Source organism: Scophthalmus maximus, chromosome 3, assembly GCF_022379125.1.
Source record: "Scophthalmus maximus strain ysfricsl-2021 chromosome 3, ASM2237912v1, whole genome shotgun sequence".
NCBI lineage: Eukaryota > Metazoa > Chordata > Actinopteri > Pleuronectiformes > Scophthalmidae > Scophthalmus > Scophthalmus maximus.
Window position 1 is genome coordinate 17,406,116 of NC_061517.1, and position 26,408 is coordinate 17,432,523.

At 45.7% G+C, this 26,408-nt stretch overlaps 1 protein-coding gene and 1 long non-coding RNA gene across 7 annotated transcripts in view; one reads left to right on the forward strand and one right to left on the reverse strand.

The window, feature by feature from the left end:
* Nucleotides 1–26,408, reverse strand: part of LOC118316664 (helicase ARIP4-like) — a 64,707-nt gene that overhangs the window by 17,093 nt on the left and 21,206 nt on the right. Inside the window, exons 1-3 of one of the 6 annotated variants that reach the window (XM_047330915.1) lie at nt 14,835–14,944; nt 1,323–1,461; nt 992–1,235 (exon numbers count right to left, since the gene is read on the reverse strand). In XM_047330915.1, the coding sequence (XP_047186871.1) occupies nt 992–1,235; nt 1,323–1,350 (272 nt within the window). In that variant the 5' untranslated portion in view covers nt 1,351–1,461; nt 14,835–14,944. Of the gene's footprint in view, nt 1–991; nt 1,236–1,322; nt 1,462–13,232; nt 13,509–14,834; nt 14,974–26,408 lie in introns of those variants that run through there. The other 5 variants (XM_047330914.1, XM_047330916.1, XM_047330917.1 and 2 more) reach the window with 5 other exon arrangements.
* On the forward strand, nt 12,653–13,982 carry LOC118316668. The gene is made up of 2 exons (XR_004795242.2): nt 12,653–12,953; nt 13,041–13,982. It is a non-coding gene; the product is annotated as an uncharacterized LOC118316668 (long non-coding RNA).

Sequence of the window (26,408 nt, forward strand, 5' to 3'; positions counted from 1 at the left end):
TAAATGGTCATGTTGCTCACTGTCCACAGGATGTGTAAATGTGTTTGCTAACACGGTAGCCATCGTTTCTGAGTTCATCTGCCCCCTAGTGGCAAAAAACCCCAATGCGTGACATTTTTTTTTAGTAAAAGGAAAAGTGTTGGAATTGTGCTGATCAATACTTGGACTTTTATTCTGTTGCTGACTTCAACTATCACTGACATATTTTTTGGGATATGCCTTTATCAAATCTGTCAATTATACCTTTGTAGAACTTTAGAAGAAAGCCAACTGATCAATACTTGTAATAGTGAAAGACAAAACTGCTCTTTTTACACTTACAGACACCAACGGTTAAACATTTTATCCTTAAGTGAAGCCAGAGCTCGCCTCTGTGACACATGTTTGACATTATTCTAAAGACGCTGTTATGTAAAGGCAACAACATACTCAAAATATGTATAGCAGGGTTGCTGGCAGCCGGTGGAGAGAAGCTGCAGACGAAGCATACGTGTAATCTTGAGAGATTTGATTGGTAACTGGCCTGTGCTTAAGTCATTTGTCGTTAATCCTCTTATCCAGCCAACAATGTGTGCTGTTGGAGATACAATGTGTGTTCAATGAGCTGAGTGAATGTTAGTGTACTCTGCACCTCAGCAGTAACATACTCAGAAGATTGTGTAATAATCCCATTGATCTCAAGGTTGACTGGTTACTGCCTGTCCAGCAAGAGTCAGAAATTATTTTTGGAAAATCTGGTTGAAACCAAGCCGTTATGTAAACCCATCCATATACACATTTGTATTTTTACTGATGTTTCACAGTGTTGAAGATGTCCCAACGTTTTGTTTTTTTTAAAGAAGCAAACATTTCTTTTCGTTTGTTGAAAGCTTGAATGACAAATGATGGTGGGCTAATTGTTGCATTTTACATTACAAGGATCCAAACAGAAGTAAGGTTCTTTTCACTGACGCCACAGTTCAAGTTGAAGCGGCGATGTCCAGGTCAGTACCTGATGTTGCGTCTCATGTGCGCCGGTTTGGAGCTTCTCTTCTTGGTTCCCGACAGGGCGGAGGGAGGGGAGGGCATTTGGCTGGCCGGCCTGGAGCGGGGTCTGGACGCTGGCTGGTAGAGGGGCGGGTGGGCCGGCGTGTCCCCCGAAGGTGAGGTAGATGGGGGAGGAGTGCACTGCCACACAGCGGGGTCCCCTCCCTGAGCCTCATTCTCGGAGCTGAAGGGGGCGCCGTGGGACTGGTCTGTGAGGGGGAGACAGGGAAAGAGGGAATAATGGTTATTTCACGTGTAATGCAGGAAGAAAATTGTGAACGCAATTGTATACGCACTACAGTACATCCAGTGCAGCTGTGTCATCAGATCAATGAAGAGCGCTCCTCTGGCCGTCCGCTGCCACCTCGCCCCATTTAACTGTACTGAGCACTGATACTTGAAGTCACACAGCTATCATTCACAACTGACAGGATTCTGGGGAAGACATAAATGATATAATATAATCATTAATGGTGAACAATCCCAAGTCAAATATGCAGTTCCTCCCAACCCTAGCCAAGGAGCCAGTTTTACTGGATCGGCACTGTATAATTTTTCAGTTGTCGTTCATTGTTCAGTTCTGTGCTGAATAAGACATTTGTCTTTGTTCAGATGTCTTTGCCAGAGGTGTGGGTGAGACACACCGCTTCTAGAAAAAAACAGACAGATGGATCAACAGTCGCTATGTACAACAAAATACTTTGACTTATATTCTTTTCTTTTTCAAAAAGAGGAGGGTTTGAGACAAATTAAAAACAATATCTGGGTGCCATGATTAGAAAAAGGTTGTAATGTCTTGGTCCAATATTAAAAGCAAAATCTCACAAATTTAGACTCACCACCACAGCGGCCTGCAGACTTCCACTATCCTCCTTGTCTCCTCCCACATTTATGTGAGTTGAAAGGTTTAATAAAACTCAATAAAGTTGAGCTCATTTAAACAGTAAAATTAAATTTGATTGACTATTCACTGGAGCTTTTCTTACCGGGCTTTGTGTTTTGAGTTGTGGACTCTCTCTTTAATCATGCCTGTTTACTGTGTTTGAAGTGGAAACTTCCATTAAACTGGTTCGACTCACTCCATCAGCTGTTGCCAGCTGCAGCATGTGAGGATGTTTACCAATGTGTTAAAGTAACCTTCAACTAAACTACTTCTAAAAAAAACCACCACCATCCTCCTCCTCCTCCTCCTCCTCCTTCTCATGAGCCAAAGCATATGTCAATACAAATTTATGAAATCTGCCCCTTAACTCTGTTTGTATTTGTCTCATTTCTATTCTTCAATGTTTTTCCATAACTTGTCTGTGTTTCTAGTTCTCTCGTCTTCTTCCCGGATTTCACTTTCACCTCCTTCCCCTTCTTCTCTTCTCCTCCTCCTCCTAACTCTGTCAGTTGTTCTGCCAGAGACACACTGAACTAGATCTGAGGCTTATGTAAGATCTGGATCATAAATATGGACAGCTTATGAAACACAAGACAGGAGACAAACACACACACACACACACAGGCATACACGCATGCACGCACACACGCAAACAGTGACACACACACACACACATTCCAAAAGGACAAATGTTCACAGAAGAACATAAATCAACACATGACAAGTGATGCCACATTGTTCGCACACACAGACACACATCTTTGACAAAATGGATGCTTTCTCCGAGCTACAGGTACCAGATTGGCCCAAAGCTCATAAAGGATTTTTAAAAGAGTACAAAAAAGTTGCTGCTTAAACGTTCGAGATGTGAAATGAGTTCAGATGATAAGCGAGCGATCAAAATTAAAAACAGACTGTGACGTCTTGTCATTTGTTATATTCTAATTAAACATTTACTCAATCACCACGTCCCCCCCCCCTTGCTTTTGTTTGTCCCTTGGCTCCCTCCAATTTACAGAACAGTTATATAATGATTCCTGAAATTCACAGAGCCTTAACACACACACACGAACACACACACACACACACATACACACACAAAGACTCAAAAGAGTCACAGAGGGAGCAGACAGGAAGGGACAGAGGAAAGGGGAAGAGAGATGAAAGTGAGGTCATTCAAAGAGAGATACACTTCAGAGTGAGAGGGGGTGGACACACACACACACGCACGCACGCACGCACGCACGCACGCACACGCACACGCACACACACACACACACACACACACACACACACACACACACACACACACACACACAGCTGTAAACAGAGAAATGTTCCTTCTGTTGCGCCCTTTATATTTCCATAAGCACATGGGACGATGATATGTCCATTTTTAAATACCCGAAAAAAATTCATGGGGCACTTTAATCAAAAAGAACATATTGGTGGTAGACAAACAAGCACACAGACGTAGATTCTGGGAAGCGTGACCGGTTTTCCTCTGCTCGGGTTGAGAGGACGACATGTCCAAGAATTATTCACCGTGGAGAGAAAGCGTGGCGGGAAAAGGATACCGGCTCGACCGGAAATATCATTTTATTAATGGCTGAACACATCCAGTGTCACAGCAACAACAGAACCTGCTTGTTTGCTACAGAACAAAGAGGAGTCACATGTCCTGGATCACATTCGGTGGTTTTACTGACACCGACAGTCAGTAATAATAATAGATAAGAGAATTAAATAATAAAGATAGTTACACTGTGCAGGGGAAACAAGCTTATTGTTCTTCTGTTTCCAGTGAAGGTGAAGAGGAAAAGGAGAGCGGGGTGCAGTGGAAGAGGCCATTAACAGACTGGTCCCAGTTACTGACACGAGCAAACAGCAACAACCAGTTTTACCAGAGAAATGTCCAGTATCTATCTGCTTCAGTAAAGATAAGGACCTGCCTTCGGCTGAGGGGGAGCAGCTGGAAGAGGAGACAAACTACCGCTATCGGAATCCGGCCATGTTGTTGATGATGAGGTCTCGCTTTCTATGAGCCGAATGATATACATTATGTGTATATCAGTGCTAAAACGATAAGTTTGAACCAACGGAAGGAGTTCTACCGACTCCCCTCTTCTCCACTCAGCAGTTTATTGAGTAAAGTAATATGTCAAAGACATATTTGTGTGCATCGACATAAGTGGAGTGCTCACACGCTTATTAGGCTTTCAGATGAGATACTGAAAGTTGGACAGACTTGGATTAAGACACGGCTCCTTTAAACAGTTCCTTGTCGGTTTTCTTAGACGCAAATATGGAGTTTATTGTGAGAAAAGACAAGTTGCTTGTTGTTGAGGTCAAGTGAGATGAGACTTGAGCCAACGACTTTCGGTTGTTACTTTGGAAACAAATAGGTTGGCAAAGAAATTCAGCGACGAGTCAAGAGACTCACACTTCCACAGCATGTCGATACACCGCACAGCGTAAATTCAGCTTCCGTCACCCGCCCACCCCCGGCGGGCGGTGTCACCTTCAGGGGAAAATTACATCCCGGAGACGAAAGACGTTGCTAGGTGACCAAAATCGAAACCCGAGTGTGGCGCTGCAGGTGACGCAGGCTGGAAGCGGCAACAGCGCTAACGTGACAATATTTGACGTGTCGTGTTGACACTCGTCGTGCACCGATTCAGTCACACCGTCAACTCGTGCGTTCGGTAGCAGGCCGGGGAGAACTCCGCCTCGAAAGCTGCCGCTGGCTGCTGGGAGGTGGGCTGGTACCCAGCCGGCATATTTTTAACGTTCGTAAAGACGAAAAGAAAGCATCCTTTCGTTCACCATTCCCTCTTTTCCTGTGATGCACTTACAGAGAAACACCACAAAGTCGGCATAATTAACTCGGACAGCTTGCTGCGTCCGAAAGCGCCGGCTGAAAAAAGGAAATTTGACCCTAGCCTGTGAGATGAGCCTGACCTCACACCGATCTTTCCAACTTGGTATCATATGCTGCGAGCAAATAAGTGAAGAAAATCCTTCTAAACATAAACAACTTGTGTCTATTCACCTATATTTATTAATGCAACGCTCATCAAAGACCCACAACAGCCCTGTTATGGGATGACTGCCGCTATAATATTCTCGACATGATGACCGCGTGGTCGGATATCGTTGAATGCAGTTGCCACAGTAGGAACAGTGGTAACATGACCGCTCGAAAGGAGTCACTCAAACGTGTGCGTCAGAGGTTCACGGCGGTTTCTTAAACACACGGAGCAGACAAAACTGAGAATACCAGCAGGTTACGAAACGCTGAATCACCAGCAGTCAGTGAGAGTCGCTGAGTAAACAGCAGCCACAGCTCATTATCTCAGCCGTTCATTTGATTTCTTTTTCTTTTTTTGTAATAACCCCCCCGGGTGGGTTAAAGCCTGGCCCCTCCTCACGCGAACAACACGGCATGCACATGAGATATTTGTGGCGTCAGATAATGTCAATCATCGGGAACCAGATCCTGATTGGCTTGCTGCAGTGGGGAAATGTCTTCTGTAACCACAAGGTTATGCAACGCATACATCAGGTGTTTATAAAAGGCTTCACTGAGGAACGCATGCAACGGCACTCTGTGAGTGTGAGTGTGTGTGTGTGTGTGTGTGTGTGTGTGCGTCCTCGAATGGATGGCATTCCCTCCAGTGCGCCAGCGTTACGGAGAGATGAAACAAAAGAGAGACCACAGGAAAGATTGAGGACGCAAAACTGCTGTAAGCTCTGTCAAGATGTGTCCACAGGATGAAGGTGTACAGTAAACAGAAGCAGCGTATAACATTCATTTGATGAAAACAACACCCTCACAATGTTTCCCCATCAGCTCCTCTCGGGTCTAGGAACACGGTCTGTTTCCCTTTGGTTCGTGACTGCATGGGCTTGTGTTTCTTGGCTCTGAACAAAAACAAAAAAAACTGACAAGGTGGCGGTGATACAACATTTTCCCCCGGCGGTGATGGAAAACAGATTCAGACTGCGTGGAAGATGTTTTTCTTGTAAATCCCTTTGTGGTTGATCTTGGCAGGGAAAAAAAGGAAAAGAAAAGAAGAGAAACATCACCGGAATAAACGGAGAGATGTCCGTCTGCCCTCAAGTTCAAAGCACAAAAAAAGTTTGCTATCTGTAAAGTCGTCCAATAACAATTTCCCCTGAGCTGCTCCATTAATAATTACTACAGACTGTGACAGAACCGACAAGGATGAAAGAAAAAAAACCAAAACCTCACCAGATTATAAAATACAGCATTTTCTAGCCCGTTGAATCGAGCGGTTAGTGATCCACGATGTGTTACGTCGGGGACATATAAGTGGTTATTTAACTTCCGCATGTAAAAAAAAGAAGGTAACTCAGTCCAAGCTCGGTCTAGCTTGTGTGATTATTAGACAGTTTAGCTGAAAACTACTTTTTTAAAGTGCCAATCACCCAGAATGTGTACGTCTACATCACACATAATAGGACGGATGTGAAGCGAAGTGCACAAAATTCTCATTCTCAAATATATATAAAAAAAGGAACATATTGATTGAGGACTGAAATACTGAGGAGTGGGTTGATTAGTTTTAAATGTGCTTTTTTACTGGTCAACGATGAAATCCACTGTGCTGGTCATGAATGTGCAGCTGCTGCCGTCTGGCAGGGAAGGAGACTGGAGCTCAGGGCTGAGTCTAAAGAGTGAGGGGGCAATTTCATTTGTACGTGCTGTTCTGGTCAAGTCTCGCCAGATTATAAGCATTGAAAATCTCCATGAAAAAATCTCAGAAATCTGTTTATGGGTCACGGCCTGCATTACAATGAACAGCAACCGGAGGTTCAAAGAAACTGATACCTGCATGAAACGTATTCGCATCCATTAATCCTGACTTCAGATCGCCGAGGCCGAGCTGGCGGACACTCGCAAAGAAGATGGGATCCTGTGACATATATACAGGATCTGTTGTTTTGTCCCTTTACCTTGACACACACACACACACACACACACACACACACACACACACACACACACACACACACACACACACACACACACACACACACACACACACACACACACACACACACACACACACACACACACACACACACACACACACACACACACACACACACACACACACACACACACACACACACACGAAAACAGTGGCTCCGTCGTTCAGTTGTGTGTGTGTGTGTGTGTGTGAGTGTGTTTTCTGCTGTCGGGCTTCCTTCACATCTTTAAGTCTGTACTTTCTCTCCTTCCTGCTCCTCTTCCCAGTGAATCCATGACCCACTCGCTATAAAAAAACATAAAAACTACAGTGTCAATAACATGTCAGTCAGTGTCCCGCCCTCCTGTCCTCTGTCTGCCGTCTACGTAAGCAGATTATAGATGACGCAGATATTTACTACAATGCTTCTCTCTCTCTCTCTCTCACACACGCACACACGCCATAAATCAACATCTGTGTTGGATAACCACAATCCAACACAGATGTTGATTCCAGGAAGTAGCCAGGAATTGTAGGGATACAGAATTCATCGTATAATTTAATGATTCATTTATACAATTTCGTTAGAGAAAAAAAAAAAAATCACCCGGAGGCTCTCAGCTGGACGTTTTTAGGAGAAAAAAATCAATTTTTATACTCTTTCTTCTACGAACCATGAATACTTCCATTCTCTTGGTATTATTCAACTTGTTCTGAAAAAGTTAAACAGGGATTGTGTAACATCTTACTTGAAACGACAGAGAGAGGACCGTTTTTTTTCCTCATTCTTCTGCTAAACAGTTGTGAGGTTTGCAATCAGAAATCCCCTTATGTCATCAAGCACATACCCACTGAAGTTTCACTAAGGGAGACATTGCCAAAGGAGTTATTGCGGGTGAAAACTCATGTATGAGCTGAAAAGTTTCAGTAGAAGAGATTTCTTTGGAGAACAACTTGGCTCTGCCGTTTTTCAGTTTTGATTTTTCAAAATGAAAAACAGCGAGTAGAGTAGCGAGAGTTTTTAAAGTCGGATTTCTGGAACAACACCGATTAAAGACCGTTTTCAAATCTTATCAAAAGTAAATAACAGCGATGTGCTCACGGCAAGACGACCGTCCGTTTGAATGAACTTGGTCAGCATCTTCTTGCGGGAGAAAACACATCACCTTGTACATTTGTGAGGGGCAATTTACAGGTTTTACCATTTCTCATCTCATCTTCTTCATCTCTCTCATCAGTTCCTTCCCTCTGTCACGTAACTCTACCTGTGCTCTTCTCCCAATTTCATCTACTTTCAGCTCAATTTCCCAGGTGTACTTTTCTGAATCTAAACTCCATCCAGCTCTGCTGGGATTTGTCTTCTCCAGCTCTTTTCTATTCGTCTCCATAGTACCCTCGTAACTGCGGCCTGTCTCCTTACTCCTCCCCTCTCGCAATATGATGCATTATTTCATCTCATTATTCTTCCACTCCCATCCCTCAGTTAACCTCTCTGTCCCCTCTCCCTTCCTGCAGGTACAAGTTTGATTGGCCAAACCATTCATCTGATTACTTTCAAATCGTTCTTTGAGTACCTGACACACTAAAGCAAAGTAAAAATGTGCCTCAGGGCGTCACAAAAATGATTATATCTGTGTGAACAGCAGCGTCTGGTTCAGCAGGTGGTTCTGTGAACGTGTCAGACGGGGGGGTTGTCAAGACGTGGCTGTGGCTGAAATGGAGACAATGGATCAATGTCAAAACGGGTCCGAGGTTGTGTTAAGTATCGAGGTCAACGCCATGCAACACACTCTTCACACGGTTTACACTGAAAAAGACGGCCTGCTTAAGTAAGAGTGGCACACACACACACACACACACACACACACACACACACACACACACACACACACACACACACACACACACACACACACACACACACACACACACACACACACACACACACACACACACACACACACACACACACACACACACACACACACACACACACACACACACACAGTCTCACTCAGACATAGTTGCTCTCTAACAGACAGACAGGCCACCGACGCCGAGGCTGGTCGGAAGAGGGGGGACGCTTATGTAACCGCCGCCTCTGGCTGTTATACAACCGGCATGCTCACAAGAAACACACACACACACACACACACACACACACACACACACACACACGCGCACACACTCACAAGAGCAGGCACACCCAGGCGAACATGGCGATGTTCTCAAAAATAGACATATAGTGGCTCATGTGGTGGTGATGAGTGCGCCTGACCTCGGCGCGTACGAGCATGTCCGTGCATGAGTGTGCCTCGATAACGTTCGGGGTTTCCTGCCTCGTTCGCGCTCTTGGGTGGAGTTCACACAGTTCCCAGTTTTCCACAGTGGACGGACTAATGGAGGCTGATGAGGAACTTCAACCGGCCTGATCGCGAACAAGACAGACTGAGGACGTAAACCTGCGACATACAATGAACTTCTGGATAAATGTAACTTTTTGTCCATCTCTGACTCTAACCACACAAAACCCCAATATATACAGTCTACATTGGTATATAACAAAAAAAAGGCATCGATTTTCACATGTGAGTAGAAGATATTACTATCGATTGGTATTTTTGCCGAACAAATGTTGTAAATCATTACCAGAATTGACTTAACAACCGACTCAATGACTGATTGAATAATAATGTCAGTACAACTTGGATTAAAACATTCAGATTCTGTTTCGTATTTCTATCACGTCAATAACTTATCAGACTTGTAAGCTGCTCTGTAGTTTATTGCAAGTGTCGGGAGCAGGAAATCCGAAAGCGAACTTTTGAAATTGAAAACTAACTTTAGGTACATGACAAGTTTAAAAATCATGTGACTGATTGTGGTTGGTACTGATCAGGTCAAAACATGGGACATTTTCCAGTAAGGTCAATAATTAGGTACGGTGTCTGTCGCATCTTTCCAATAGAGGTTCAGCATTCTCACGCTGTGTTATTTGCATTTACAATGTTATTTACACAGTGATTAATAGTGAGAACAGTGAAAGAAAGAAGAGGAAATATGATCTCCTCCAGTTGGTGTCCTGTGATCAACTGAAGTAAATCAAAGATTCCACCGGAAGAAAAAGGGAAAGACACTTCAACACCTTTCTCTTCTCTCCGACAACATCTTCAGGCGTAAACTGAGGGAAAATGCCGCATCAATTGAACAAAGACAAAGCAAAAGAAAAACAAGAAAGAAAAAACACTTGTGGGTAAACCAGTCATGGTTTCCAAGATTTATCTGGGTTACATGACTTACGTAACTGAGAAGGAGCAAAAAAAAAAGAATCTTAGGTCTACTGACACCCCCCCCCCCCCCCCACCACACACACACACACACACACACACACACACACACACACACACACACACACACACACACACACACACACACACACACACACACACACACACACACACACACACACACACACACACACACACACACACACACACACACACACACACACACACACACACACTTTTAATTGATACTACTTTAAGAATTTTTACAAATTTGAGTGTAAAGTTGATGTGTGTTTCATTCTCCGTTTTGGACCTGCCTTCTGTCAGACCTGCACAAAGGCCCTGTTCAGAGTGTTCAGAGTGTTCAGATTGCGTTGCTGCACGTCTCTGCGCCCTGCGATGACTCATAACACCTTCTCTGTGTAAGTAAGAAACGTACTTCATCAAGGACATTGTCGCTCAGCTGACACGAGTAGGATAGGATCTTGGACGATCTACCACGTTTGATGTCGTTCTTCGACATTTCGAACACATTTTGTCCACAGAGAACAAGGGAATTTTTCACTTTTCAAGCACTCAGCTATTGTTCAGCTTCTTTATGACTAATGCTACTTGTGAAATACTGGCGTGGTCACCGCCCTCATGATGTTCACTCTACGATCATGAGACTTTCGTAACACTATACAACACCGCATCCATTTAATGAGAGGGAGCGAGGAGGGTGGTGCTAAATGAGGTACCGTGGCAGGGGGAGGAAAAAAAGGGGGGTGGAGGGTAAAGTGAATGCATCTGAGCGGCGGCATGGTGTGTGTGTGTGTGTGTGTGTGTGTGGGGGGGGGGGGGGGGGGGGGGGGGAAGCACAACACTTTTTTAAAAAAGGAGGAAATTCACAATGATGGAGAACAAAGACGGCGGCTTTGCGATCGGAGCAACAGGAAGCAGGGGGGATGAAAAAGCCTGATGTTTGATAAAGACAACGTGCAGGAAGTGGAAACGAGAGCCATGTGGCCGGTCCAGCCAAGGCGTCATCCTCCGTGCCGCAGCGTTACGAAAGCAGCCAGGCTCCACGTGCTTGGCTCCGGCCCCGTCGCTGGTCTGAACAGGACAGGTTGTTCCTGCCCGGCGTGCCGAGGCCAGTCACAACTGAACAGAGTGTACACAGGAGAAGAATTGGTCCGAACCATCTCCTCCCTGTTCCACTGATAAAACGTACTATTCACAGGAAGCGCACTTCACCGCCGATGGACAAATTGTACTCACGGGTATGTATGCGTGCAAAAAACCTTGATAGATATTAGGGAGAGCAGTGTTTTCTTTGACACGCCACTTTCTCAGGGACAAGACATCGGGTGTCTCTCTTCGCAGCGGGCCGAACGCAGAGCGATCCCAAGAATTACGAGAATGCGGACAACATTTATTTGTACATAGAGAAAACCCTGCGGAGGCTTCTCTGAATCAACGTCAACAGAGCGAGAGGCAGACACGGCAGAGCACGGCGACCCGCCGGGACAAAAAAACGGGAAGTTGAAGTCTAAACCCCGGACGCAGATCCTAAAGCACGACACAATGATCTTTTGTATTCGACACAATTCCAATATTCAGCAGCGGCCCTTTCATGTGGCCCAGGGATAAATGAACATTCGCACCCTTTCTAACATTCGGCTTAACAGAACACTGTGACGCTGACGCGGTCTCCCGACCTCGCACGTCGGGACAAAGGCAGCCACACAGTGAAAAATGGTTTCGACGTCAGGACGCTGATGTGTTTGTCTTTGTCTTGTTGTCGGTGCTCCGCAACGCTGGATTTAAACCGGAACGATGGCGGTGAGCTTGAAGCCCACGTCGTTTTAACAGTAGAGGACATTTCAGGACAATTCAACAAGGCAACGACACTTTTCATCTGACTATGATCAAGTTCATATTAACTTACCTAAAAAAGCTCAAATCAAAGCGAAAAGTCGACTCTTTCATACTCCACGTTACAACACAGTATCAGTGTCGCGCGAAAAGATGCACGCGACAGCTTATGGAGACTTTTGAAAGTAATTATGAAAGAGTAAAAGGGTAATCTCTCTAAATTAACGTTTTGCATATTTCATGTGTTTCAGTTACAGTGGGATGAAAAGAAAATAAACATTAGAAGCGTGGATTCTGTTTTATCTTTCTGGAGTTTAAATGTTTTACCACCTTTGTGTCGGCAAAAATCACAAAAACAGATTCAAACTGTTTGAATTCCCGGAGTGTCCTAGAGTTTTTTGTTCATCCAGTCTTGATGCAGCCTGTCTGGATGAAGGCCCCCCCCCCCTCCTCCTAACCCACCGGTCCGACGAACCATATGTGTCCTCGCCTCCACGTGCTCCCGCTTCCAGCATGGCCCAGTCCTACGCACGTCCACCAATCGCGGCGCGGCATTCGGTTTAGGTAACCGTAGAAACAACCAATGGGAGGGCGAGCCCGAGACGACAACACGAGGAGGGCAGCCGGCCACGCTCGGGAGAGAGAGAGAGAGAGAGAGAGAGCGAGACCGGCCTGAGACACGGAGGGAGGACCGGGCGGAAAACGGGATGGAAGAGAGGAAGTGACCAGACTGGAAATGGGACGAGATGAAGGGGCAGGGAGAGAGAGAGAGAGATGGAGAGGGAAGAGAGGGAAGAGAACCAGCGCAGGGTTGAGTGGCGACGGATCCTGTGTTACACAACAATGTTAAGTAACATAACAAGTGTCAATCAATCACCGGCGGCACAGTCGACACTTTGCGACGTGAGCGTAGACCAAAAACAAAATAACAATCTGCTTCAGATTCCTTCTCCCCCTCCACTCATCCTTCTTTTTCTGTCCTCCCTTCAGACAGGATGCCGCTGGTGGGCACCTCCACTCTCTCCTCCGATCGACCCGGCGAGTATCTTGCGCTGCATTGCCTCCTGTCCTCACAAGCATCAGCCCGCCTCAGACAGTTGGTGCTTTCCTCTCTTCACTACTACCTTCCCTCGAGTGCTGGGATCCAACACTGACACGGTCACGGGCGATGGCGTCGCCTACCTGCGAACGACTCGGATTCGTCCAGGAGCAACATGGTCGCGGAGCGAATGGAAGAGCTGCTCTCCTCCTCTGCTTCCCTCGGTCCTCCTCCTCCCGTCGCGCTCGTCTTTTGGTCTTTGAACTCCCTGTCAAAGTGTCTAGCGCCACCTCACACAGGAGTGGACAGGGAGTGTCGGCTGCTCTTGAATCTGCTGCCTCAGTGACTGCTGGACCGCTGCTCCTCCTCTGGAGTCAATAACTGTGTGAGCGTGAGGCTCCTGCAGGCAGCAGGGCTGGCGGTGGACACAAAACTTACATAACCCTTGCTGGTGGAGCTGGGGCCCCCCCGAGGGGGGACTCATACCGCTCGGTCCCTCGAAGGCCCAACCCCACCTTTCCAAAAAAGAAAAAAGAAAAAGCAGAATCCACTCCTCCCTAACAACCGTCAGGGACACGGAGCACGTACGGAAGCAGCCAGCCGCACATTCATGCTGCCGGTCAGTAGAAGAAAGTTCTTTTGGTTACAGCAGTCAGCTTCAGACCCCGCGACAATGTTTGTCATGTCTCGGTTCTGAAGAAGCTGAAAAAAAAAAAAAGATGTACACAAGAGCAAACGCACCCAAACACATTCGAACGGGTGACCGATGTGACCGATCCGAGGGAAACCTGCTCTTTACACAAACATTTAACTCCACAGATGTTACACACCTGCTTTGTGGTAAAAAAAATAATATCGTACGTGCTTTGTAAAGAGAAAGAACTTCCCACGTACAAGATTGTGTCTAGTCCTTTTCTTTATATCGCAATAATGGCCGGTGACCATGCCCGGCGAGGGCAGGCTCGCCTCCCTGCTGGGAAATGTGCGGTTGTCGTATCGACGCACGCGACTGAAGAGTCAGGTCCAAACTTTATGGAGAGGGGCTGTGCAGAGACAGACAGACAGACAGACAGACAGAGACAGACAGACAGACAGACAGACGACCCTAACCCCGGAAGCAATTTGTCTGATTTGTGTGGTTATCTATTCCAACTATAGCAAAGGGTTTTTCACAGACATGAGGACACGCTGTTATGAAAACCTCACAGGAAACACTTCACTTCCCCAAGACCGAGAGCTACGTTTATTTGCAAAAAAAATAAATAATAATATTTTGAATGAAAGAAAAGAGGGATCAAAATGTTCAGACTTCCTCTAGGAATGAGCGATGCCAATGTTTGCCTGAAAAGCGGAAAATGTCCCCACACAAAAGAATGTTGATTGGGGCAATGATACTTTCTTATTTTATTTTTTTGGGGAAACAAAAATAACTCCAGCATCCATTTCATAATGTGTCTTATGAAACCTCTGAGCTGCCTTAGTGGGCCCGGACGAAGACTTGCCACTGCATCACATATAGGTCAGTGTGCTAGGACCCCCCCCCCCCCCCCCCCCGCCACACACACACACACACACACACACACACACACTTTTTAAAATAGATAAAGCAGAAGACGTACCAGGCCGAGCAAAGAGATGAAAATAAAAGCAGCCAGACTGATGTGTAAGGGGGAGAAAAAAACAACAACAAAAAAAACCTGTCCCAGACTGAAGCCAGTCAGTCAAAAGAAATTCCTCCTACTCACCCATGTCATGTGGTTGAACGTTTTTCACTCTCCTACTCTGGTGAGAGATCCATGCCTCCTCCTTATACTTTCACTCCGGCTGCTGTGTGTTCGTCCTTCATACTGCTAAACACACTTCCTCACTGTCCCGTCTTAACCCAGCGTGTCAGTGTGTGTGTGTGTGTGTGTGTGTGTGTGTGTGTGTGTGTGTTTGTGTGTGTGTGTGTGTATGTGTGTGTGTGTGTGTGTGTGTGTGTGTGTGTGTGTGTTTGTGTGTGTTTGTGTGTGTGTATGTGTGTATGTGTGTGTGTGTGTGTGTGTGTGTGTGTGTGTGTGTGGCTCTCAACATCTAGCACTAGTCTCGTCTCGCAGCTTTACGGCCGCTCCATTGAGGACAGAAGGCCACTGGGACAATTACAAAACAATGAGTCGCTGAAAAGCTTCCCCCAGCCTGCCGTGCGTGGGAAACCCCCTCGCTCTGTGCTGCTCCTTCCTGTCCACATTCTCCCCCGCCCCCCCCTCCACTTGTCCCCTCCCCCTGGCCAACTGACACAGGAGCGAGTGTGACGTCAGCAAGCCACGCCCCCTCCAGGGAGGCTGCCTTAGGTAACAGGGGTAATGAGGTTCAACCAGGAAAAAGACGAAGACTGACGGCCCGCTTCTCGCAGCTGTGAGCTTGTTGATGTGTGGTGACTGAAAAGTCACATTCTTTTTTTAACAATGACTGGCATTCAATGTGTGTGAAATTAAAATCCACCGAGACTGATGATATGAAATTTAAAACGATGACAAAACTGCATGAGGCTGAGGTGAAGGAAAAGAGAAAACAACCAGATCTGCACCAGCCAAAATCCTCATTATTGTTTAAAATGTGACTGTGAATCACCGTCATAAGTTTGGATGGATTGTGGCATAAAATAATTTAAGCGCTCCAGGTCCCACATACAGTATCTAAGCCTTGGCCATTTGAAAATAGAGCTGACACAGTCACAACAAATTCTTTATTTCTAAAACTCCTGTTCAGGCTGCACTATCTATTCAAAGATGGTCCTTATGTGTACTTTGCAATTACAGATCTGACAAACTGCAATGCTGTCATGTGATTACAAGCCATGCGATGACCAATTAGGCCTGTTCCATGATCGATCAAAACAGGCAAAAGAAAAGAAAATGTAAAGAAATTGAAAGAAGACAGGGAGAGGAGGATAGAGGGCAGAGAGGAAGGAAGTCATGTGCTACTACTTTCAGGGTCGGCGCACGAGTCGGGAAAATCCTCATTTGGCTTCGCAGGACGGTAAAACACCAGTAAACACGTCATAAACGCTGCAGTTTCTGAAGAGAGTAAGTTTCGGCAACAAGCAAATGCAAAGCCATCAGAGGCGAGTGAGGATGACGAGACAAATTATCGAGACTTATGGAGTATGATACCGAGAATATCTAATTTCCAATCAAAACCGCGGTGGGTTGACCGAGGTGAGAAGAAGAAGAGCAAGGTAAAGGAATGAAGGAAAAGAGGTGTGACGGGAGTCTGGAAGGAAGGGACAAATACAGCAGAGAAAAGTGATAGGCAACTGCAGAAAAAAACAGAAAAGATGGAAGATCTTTAGAAGCAGCGGAACAGATGGAATGATGAAGAGTGAAAAATCAAGGAAGAGAAAGAAAAACGTGACGTTGAGCGAAAGAGGTTGCTTCAAAACAATCCTGTGAACCCAAAGACCCTTTTAAACCTACAGTGGTGGTGTTGGATTACACACACACACACACACGGCTACATACCCTAACTCACATTGCTACTTAGCCTGGGGGAGGGGCAGCACAGCCAGAAATGGTGAGGTGGGGGAGGAGTCGATGACAGCGGAAATGTGAAGTGGAGCCTGCCTGGCAACATATGAACTCACTCACTGTCAGTCTCTCTCTCTCTCTCTCTCTCTCTCACACTCACACACACACACACACACACACACACACACACACACACACACACACACACACACACACACACACACACACACACACACACACACACACACACACACACACACACACACACACACACACACACACACACACACACACACACACACACACACACACACACACACACACACACACACACACACACACACATGATTCCCGAGGAGGGAGCTGACATTTCACTGTTTACATACTGTAACCTCGATTGACCATCGGGGGGAAGGGAGAGACAGATCGGTGATGTAAACTTCGGTTTCCCGTGACAGAAGCCCCCTTTCACACAGAGATCCGGCGACCCTGCCATGAGGAAGCCCCCCTTGTTTCGCTGCATTTGCCTGTTTACACTGAACCAAACAGCGTTGGTGTCTGACCCGCCCCCTCCAGGTCTCCCGCAGTGAGGGATGGCATTTTGAGTAAAAGCATTCATTTTTTATTTAGTTCAGATCCTTTTCGGTCGGTCCTCGCTCATATTCCCGATGTGGCATATGGATGCTACACTGAGCAGGGCTTCTTACCCCCGTTCACACTCAGAGACAGGAAAACAGACAGAATACACTGTGAACTGAAACCTTCAAATGGCTTCAGAAAGTATTACAAGGGACATAATATGCTCATATTCAGGTTCATCATTCTAATTCGGGTTATGACATATAGATAAAACTATATAAAACTGCCACCCCTTATGCCCCAATCAAATAGATTTTCCACAAGTGGACTCAAAGTTCTTGCCACATCTCAAGGATAATTTAAGTTGACCGTAACTTGAAGGGCCACAGCTAAAGTTGATTGTTAATTCATCTGCACAAATTTCTAAAAACATATTTTCACTTTGCCACTGTGGGCCGTTGAGTGCAGTTTGATTTGGCAAAGTGACGACTACAAATAAATTTACAATTAAATTTATAACAGACAGAACCATATCACTATTGTGTCTCTCATGACAAAGTAACGCAGTGAAATGTTCTATTAAGCAAATAATAATGTTGATGTTACATAGTGGGAGTTGGGATCCCACAAATATGATCCATTCAAACAACTAACACAAAGCAGTTAAAGCAGAAACAGCTTGGTCTGCTCTGCTTTTTCAGCCAATCGGCATTCAAACGCAAATTAATGTTTCTGTGAAACCCACTGTACGTGTAGTGAAAACCACTGAACGCTGATTGGCTGAACCTCAGAGCAGATCAAAGGACAGTGCGTGACAACACTGCATTTCAGCCAATCAGAAATGGCCACATCAGAAGGACGTCATAGACAGATCACCAAACATGTTCAAGACCAAAGGATTCGTGTTAGATGACGCGGGGACGTCACACCTGAATGCCTATACGGGATGCTGGACCGCGCAACCTGCTCAAGTACCGATTACTGCTTCTGCAATTGAGAGACTGAGGAGAAAACACAGACCGAAAAACATTATGACAGAAGATTTGACTGAAAATAATCCCAGATTCACCATTGACCCATCCCAACTCAAAGTGATTGCCTACGTGAAATTCCCCCCAGTAGCTGCTTCCTGCATTGTGCTCGAGCCATACATCGATTATTGGCTTACCAGTTCCACAGACGAGGATAATCCGCACGGGCACGATGAGTTTGGCAGGCTCATAGTGACCCATTTATGCCAGGACATTCTTATGGTGTCCACCATGGTGATCATGGAGAGCATCAGCGCCATCCTTTCAGAGTGGGACCAGAAACTCCCCTGGATCTATTCAAGCGTACAACCTGAGGAGTGTTTCTTCGGCATAGACGAGGGCTATGTCCTGGCGAACATGAAAAACATCCTGTCGCAGCGCCTGTCTCGTGCTTTCAACACCCCGCAGAGTAACTGTGAGAGCGTGAGCGAATTCAGCCGGTTGGTCGCCAGGGAGATAGCGTCAAGGGTAAACTACCAGGTAGCCGTGAGACTGCACTCGAACAGGAGGCATTTGACAAACAGGACTGATGAATGTAACTTCACGTATTTAGAATCGCTTGACGCAATTGTTGATGCCGTTTGCAACATACTGAATTGCACGCGCCTTAACAATTGCCAGTGCCCGGCACAACAAGGGGCGGGCGGCGGCACTGTCCCCCAACGGGACAGCCGAGGAAATAAAACACAGCATTTGGTGACAAGCAACGGGGGCTGTGACATAGTTTATTTAACGGCAGAGAGAGCAGTGCTGGACATCCTGACAGAGGTCACCCAAACCCACAGTGCCAAGGATGAGAGGGACTTCTATGAGGACTTGGATAGCAGTGGCAGCTCAGATCTCGAATACTCGGAGAAGAGTGGCAATGCTGGCGATGGAAATTATGATGCCAAAGATGTGTCAGGCGAAGCAGAGGATAGTGTTCCAATCCGGGAATCTGGCGAAACCCCTCACAGTGACCCGAGCAGGCAGCCGCTCGCAGATTGTACTGACGTCTCATCTGTCTCCGAGTCAGCAGAGATGTCAGATGACAACACAAATCGCATACTGGTGGTCACGGTGCTTATAGGCCTCCTAACATATACCATAAAGAAGGCCCAAGCAACGATGGATCGGGCGGATTTCAACAGGATCGTCAAGAATCTGAAAGACGAGGCCCTGCAACAGATCGAGCTCGGAGACATCACTGTGAGCGCAAACAAAGACGAAGCGATTGAGAGGATCTACAAGGCTCTGTTCAGAGACCTGTGCGAGAGGTTTGACTCCGCCTGGGGGCTCCTGCTGGCCATCGAGTCGCAGCTCGTTGACGAAGTTCTCATCGAGGCCCTGAAGATTCACCTGACGGCGCCGACGAAACAGAAGAACGCCGTCTCCAGGTTCTTCTCATCCGTGGGCAAAGCCACCATGAGGCCCTTCAAAGCCTGCTTCTGCGGCAGCTCCATCCCATCATACGTTTACAATTGCAGTGAAGCGTGTTGACCGTCCTCTACATGAATTTTTGCGTTTCCTGACAAGTGCCGCGTGAAAGCTGTTTCTGCTTTTCAGCCTCAGCATTCAGTGGTTTTCCCTGAGGAACAGTGGGTGACGTCACAGCCAATCAGTGTTCACTCAACATTTTCAGCAAGAAACGCAAGTGAGAAAATTATCAATGAATTCACTCTTATTTTTTTCTACTGATCTGGTAAAAAAGACATTTTTAAAAACCAACAAGGCCTTTTTATCATACAGCTATTAAAGTGCTTGACTATTAAACATTTCAACATGTCACCTACATTTTGTGTTCTGTCTGAAGATAAACTCTTCACATCCTGACGGAAGTGTTCCAGACTTTCCATGTGTCCATTCTGGTTTTAAAGTAGAGGGAGAGTTTATCACACTAAATAAAGACAGACGCATTCATATTAGAGCATTTGAATTCAATAAAGATTCACTGACAGTGGTATACTTTCTTGTTCTATCACTGCAGAACACGAGGAGACTGATTATGAACAGTGACAAAAACTAAATACTATATGTTTTATTAGAACAAGGATCCACACATGGATCAATATTTCTCAAGATCATGAATGAACACGATGCTCAACGCCATCACACATTGACTACTTCTCTCCTTTATACTCTGCTTTCAGCAGCAGAAACAGTCTGACATCACTTCAGCTTCTCGCCATAATAGTTTGAACATCGTCAGACAAGGGGCAAAAATATTCACTAATTAGTCAACTTAATAAGTTCCTGTACTTATTTCCATGATGTATTTAGGATGAAAAATATGTCTTTTCTGTTTTCTTTTTAGTTTTCATTTCACTTTGTAGAATGTCACCTTTACATGTCCCTTACAACCAAATTGACCTGCACGTATCAGCGTTTCTTTCCGTATATTAAAAACTTTATTCAGGGTTATGACGTCGCTTGCAATTAACGACTCCGCCTCTTCCACATGAATGTGCTCGTAACTGCATATGAAAACCCATTGTTGACTGAGACAGTTCATATCCATCTTTGTAGCATCCAGGGTGGTCAATATTAAGTTAAGTCGAGCCAGATAACAAAAACATAACCATGGCTATATTGAGCTCCCTTCGTCGTACAGGCCCCCGGACTAATGAAATGTGAAGTGATCAGTTCAGATTATGACATCTTTGTGGCAGGAACAAAGATGGCAGGTGGCTTTGCTGATGAGTTATTCTAACTCATAATCATTTTGACAACGAGCAAGAAGTGTTACCTGATCTGAAGTCGGCTCACACACAAACACTCGTCTGTTTCTCCCTCACACACACAGTATCCCACACAGTGGGATCTGGCAGTCCTAGGTCTCAGTATGGAGACCAGCTGGTGTTACTGTGTCACCTCCTACACTTCACTTTGTGCAGCCCTCAAACGCACGCACGCACACACACACACGCACACGCACGCACGCGCACACACACACACGCACGCACGCACGCACGCACGCACGCACGCACGCACGCACGCACGCACACACACACACACACACACACACACACACACACACACACACACACACACACACACACACACACACACACACACACACACACACACACACACACACACACACACACACACACACACACACACACACACACACACACACACACACACACACACACACACACACACACACACACACACACACACACACACACGTTTTGAAATGTGATTTGACTGTTAAACTTAAAGTAACGTTATGCAACTAAAGTAGTAACTAAATAGTAAGTCATTTTTATACAACACAGAAATATAACAAATTTCGATTAATTGAAATTAATTCATTTTGACTGTAGTGATCACCACTGAAATAAAGTTGTTGGCAACGTCATTTGCGAAAAAAAACAACTACTTGCTAGGGAAGTGGAGGTAATGAACACGCGTCAAAGGTACTTAAAAAAGTCATGACTATGAAAAGAAAGGCGTGACCAAACTTTCTTCATACTTATGTCATAATTAAAACAGCCAACAGAGGCTGCATCACAATAAAAACCTGACGGGCACAGACGACCGAGCTGGCCGCCAACTTCGTCTGGTTCATCCGGGCTTGTTTTGCTGAGCCAGCTGCCTGCCGCTGCTGTTAACAAGGTCAATGAGGAGCGCTGACGGGAGGCCACAGAGTTCAGCGGGGCTGCACAGTTGGGCGATTCTTCCTCGCTTCGCTTGTTTTGATTAAAACATCGCATTCTGAGAAGACAATACCACGACCACTGCTCGGCGACGTTTGGAAATCAGAAGTACATAAACATACCACTAGCGAGCTCCATTTCAAAAGTAACTACCTGCTGTTCCACCAGCCCACTTTTGACCAAAGTTGTCGAGGTGATGCGTCTTGTCGCTGATGAAACCACCAGGTGTGTGTGTGTGTGTGTGTGTGACATTCGTGGGAGGAAACACATTAACTTGTTTTTCTTCGGAGTGCACTCTGCCCACCCTCGCCTACACACAGGCAGGGGAGCCACAGGCTGATTAACGGGCCATTACTCTCCTGCTCTCTGGAGTCGGTGTGTGACTGCGTACGTGTGTGTGTGTGTGTTGTGTCGTGTCGTGTGTTCGTATGGGTGACTAAAGCTCGTTACAGCATCATCTGAGCTACAGAGGGCCAATAACATGCAGCACACACCCCTCAATCTGTTCACACAGACTCTCTCACACACACACACACACACACACACACACACACACACACACACACACACACACACACACACACACACACACACACACACACACACACACACACACACACACACACACACACACACACACACACACACACACACACACACACAACAAACCTTGAGGTACAACGAAATGTCAAATGATTCATCCGTACAGTACTGAACCTTCACCGCATACCTGGTACGGCTAAAGTACACATGTATTTGTACAGGTTTACCAAACATCTATACGCACATCAACAATTCGCAGGTAACACAGGAGCTGCACATGGGACGTAGGTGTCCCACTGGCAGTGTTCATTCCACAGATATAAGGTGTCAAACTGATCAGCAAACTAACATGGAGCGGCTCACGGGCCCTGTTCAATCATCCCATCAGATCCCACTGCTCAGTTTTTGCATCTGTGTGAAGCTTACTATGTTATGATAATGAAAAATAGATCAGCAGGTACATGTGGCTCTTTTACACACTCCTCATTCATGTGTGCATGAGAGCTGAGGCTTAAGTGAAAAGCTTGCTAAGCCTCTATTCATTCTGATCATCACATGGAAAATCGATTGGAGGTTGGGTGCGTTTGTGTGTATCCATTGAACTGTGAGGTGTAGTGTGTTGATGTTGTCGACGTACCTAGTGAAGGTTCTGTGCACTGGTTGTCCGATTGATTTGACACCTCATCTATTTGGTGCGTTGCAGCAAACGCATACCAGTCACCCCTAGAATTCACTGTGCAGGAATCCCAGCAGTGCTGCGATACGGCCCATTTCTTAATGACACACTGTGAAGAATGGCCTTGCTTCTCCTATGTGCACGCACGCACGCACGCACGCACGCGCGCGCACACACACACACACACACACACACACACACACACACACACACACACACACACACACACACACACACACACACACACACACACACACACACACACACACACACACACACACACACACACACACACACACACACACACACACACACACACACACACACACACACACACAGCTGTAAACAGAGAAATGTTCCTTCTGTTGCGCCCTTTATATTTCCATAAGCACATGGGACGATGATATGTCCATTTTTAAATACCCGAAAAAAATTCATGGGGCACTTTATCAACCATTGATGGGTTCCAGGGTTCCCAAGATAAAATCAACAACCTGATGAGAAACCAGCAATTTATGAAATTGTGTTGGAGATGTTTCAGTGATGACGTTTTCCAAACACATTTTCTAAAAATACCTGTACGTGTTTATATATAATACTGGTGTTTAACCTGGTGCTAGTGGTCCCCATGACAACCCCAAACTTCTCCAGATAAATAACTGTAATGCTGAAAACATAAGACACCCAGTGGTTAGGACAACAAATATGAAAATGTCCATGCAACAGATGAAGAATTACTGTAATTGGTAATAATATTTTCAATTTTTTGGGGGAAATGAATCCTTGTAAATCCTGATAGAGCTTCAATCCATATGTCTACATATTTTCATTCATACGTTCTCTGTTTGGGAGGATCTTGTCACATGAATATTGAACTCCCACTCACTTAATGACTTTCTTTGTTCTCCTGCTGTACTTCTTCTACTCGAAATGGTATTTGCTCCAGAAACACAGCCATCTGTCTTTGATAAAGTGAATCTGAGAAGGGGGTGAGGAACGAACAGCAGAACTCAGAGCAGATCTTTTAAAGTACTTCACAGGATAAATTTGAATCAAGAATATTGACAAATGTATGGGCAAAAGTAGGGAGAGAAAGAACGCAATGATTGGAGATGGATGAAAGTAAATCACTGAAGAGGAGAAGAGAGAAAAGTATAGAGAGAAGAGGAGCAGAAAATAGATAAGTGACAGAGTGGGGAGCGGTAGATAGGAGGCATTAGGATGAAGAAATGGGAGAAAAGAAAAGGGGGGATGTCGGAACCTAGAGGAAGAAACTGTCACAACTCTGAGGGGGCAGGCGTCCTGGAAACGGTTGATATGGCAACGAAGGGACAGACGCAGGAGACGGCAGGGGGTGATGATGCCTCAACAGCAAAATAGACTTGCAAGGAAGATAAACATGTAAATGCGTTTTTTTTTTCCCCCTCCTTCAGACCTTTCACTCCCTCCACCACAAGACTGATTTTCAGCTCTTCGTGCTCCACAGAAAAAAAAAAAAACTGTGCTGTACATCAAAACAGCATAAACAACATTTCCCTCAAAATCTGATACAGTGGCTCGAAAAGTGCGGGGCGTGTTTTTTTTTTTTGCACGCTCTGTGCAAGAACATAGAGCTTGGTAAATACACAAATGAAGCCAATTAATTTGAACTGAATTATCGGACTAAACTGTACTTAGAGAGAAACCACCTGCGGCATAACACCCTTCATTAGTAAGATTCTGTTTTTGTTTTTTTTTTGTATGTCCAGCTCTATTTTTGATGACAGAGCCGACATGGATAATGCCAGACTCACAGTCTCGTACAAAGGATTCCTTTCAGCTGCTTCTTGCTGGACGGGTTCTTGTTGCTCTACCTTCGACTTTAAAATATTCCAGTGATGTTCTGTCTGTTTCAGCTCTGGTGACATACTTGGCTTTAGCCCATAGGGTTTTTCCTTGTTTTTTTTCCGTCTCTCGAGTAGCTCTTGTGTGATTTTGATGTGTTTGTGATCATTGTCATGTTGAAAAAAAGCTTGACGCCGATATTTGGGGCCTGAATTTTCAATGTAATCCAGTGGTAGTGAGCCGACACGGTGCCCGCGAGCACCTGGCCGCCCGGAGGCCGCCAACAAGTCGCGCTGGGCAGTTCTAAAAACAGCACGAGTCACAAGTAGAGCAAAAAAAAAAATAGCCTATTATTCAACAATTTTTTTTTATAATACTTTGAGAAGTTTAACTTTGCACATAACATTTAAAAAAATAAATAATTTATGATGTGTTATTCATATCAGTTAACTTTGACCCCAACTAAACAATGAACAATGGAAGAACAACAGATGAAGAAAAACATACCACAGCGAAGCAGCACAACATAGAGTCACTTCAGTCACAAGACCTTCGCTGCTAGCTGTCCGCCAGGTACAGTACCTCACTACGGACCTCAGCAATCTTCTTTTTCGCCAGACGGGGGAAAAGGTCTCAAACAGCAACGGGAGCTTCGTTTGGAGCAGCTCATTTTTTCAAGAACAAGAAACCCTTTTTGGATGACGATGTACTAGAAGGAGCGATGACGGTGATCTCTAATACCTCGTTTCAAAGATGAGAAGAATGGGCTTGACGTCATTGGCGCTCTCTCCGATGTCCAATTGGGGGCAAGTAGAGTCTCAGAGCTATGTCCGAGGATCTAGATCGGAGTACGTGCAGGTGGTTTAGCATCCAGTGCGACGAGTCGGTGGACACCAGCAGAACGTTTGTGCGAATGGTGTTCAACGATTTCTCCACGAAAGAGGAACTCCTGACACTACCACCCCTGAAGTCACCACCAAGGGGGGTCGATAACTACGACTCAGTGAAGGGATATTTCGTGGAGAAAAAGTTACAGTTGGAGGGCCAGTGTGCCTTACATCAGAGGCGATGACCGGTCGTCACGCAGGCTTTGAGGCGCGATGGAAAGCTGAACCAGATTTCCCTACATTTCTACATGAGCACTGCATCGTTCACCAGCAGGCCATAAACTGCCAAAGTGACGAGCTTTGATCGCGTAAAGACTCCGGTCGTGAAGATGATCCACTCCAAAGCCAAACAACACAGGTCATTTAAGGCTATGTTGGCGGAGGTGTCAGCTGAATACCTGCTCCTACACACTGACATGTGGTGGCTCAGCAGGGGAAGGGTCTTGGAGTCCAGAGGCGAGGACGCCTCACTGCTCCGAGTCACTGAGGGTATTACACCTTGCATTTCTTCCAGACATCACTTTGGAAACTGAACCATTTGAACTGTGAACTAACTGCAAGGCAAAGGTAAGACCGTCTCTGACGTGATCAGTGCTGTACATGCTTTCAAAGCCAAGATGAACATACTCAGA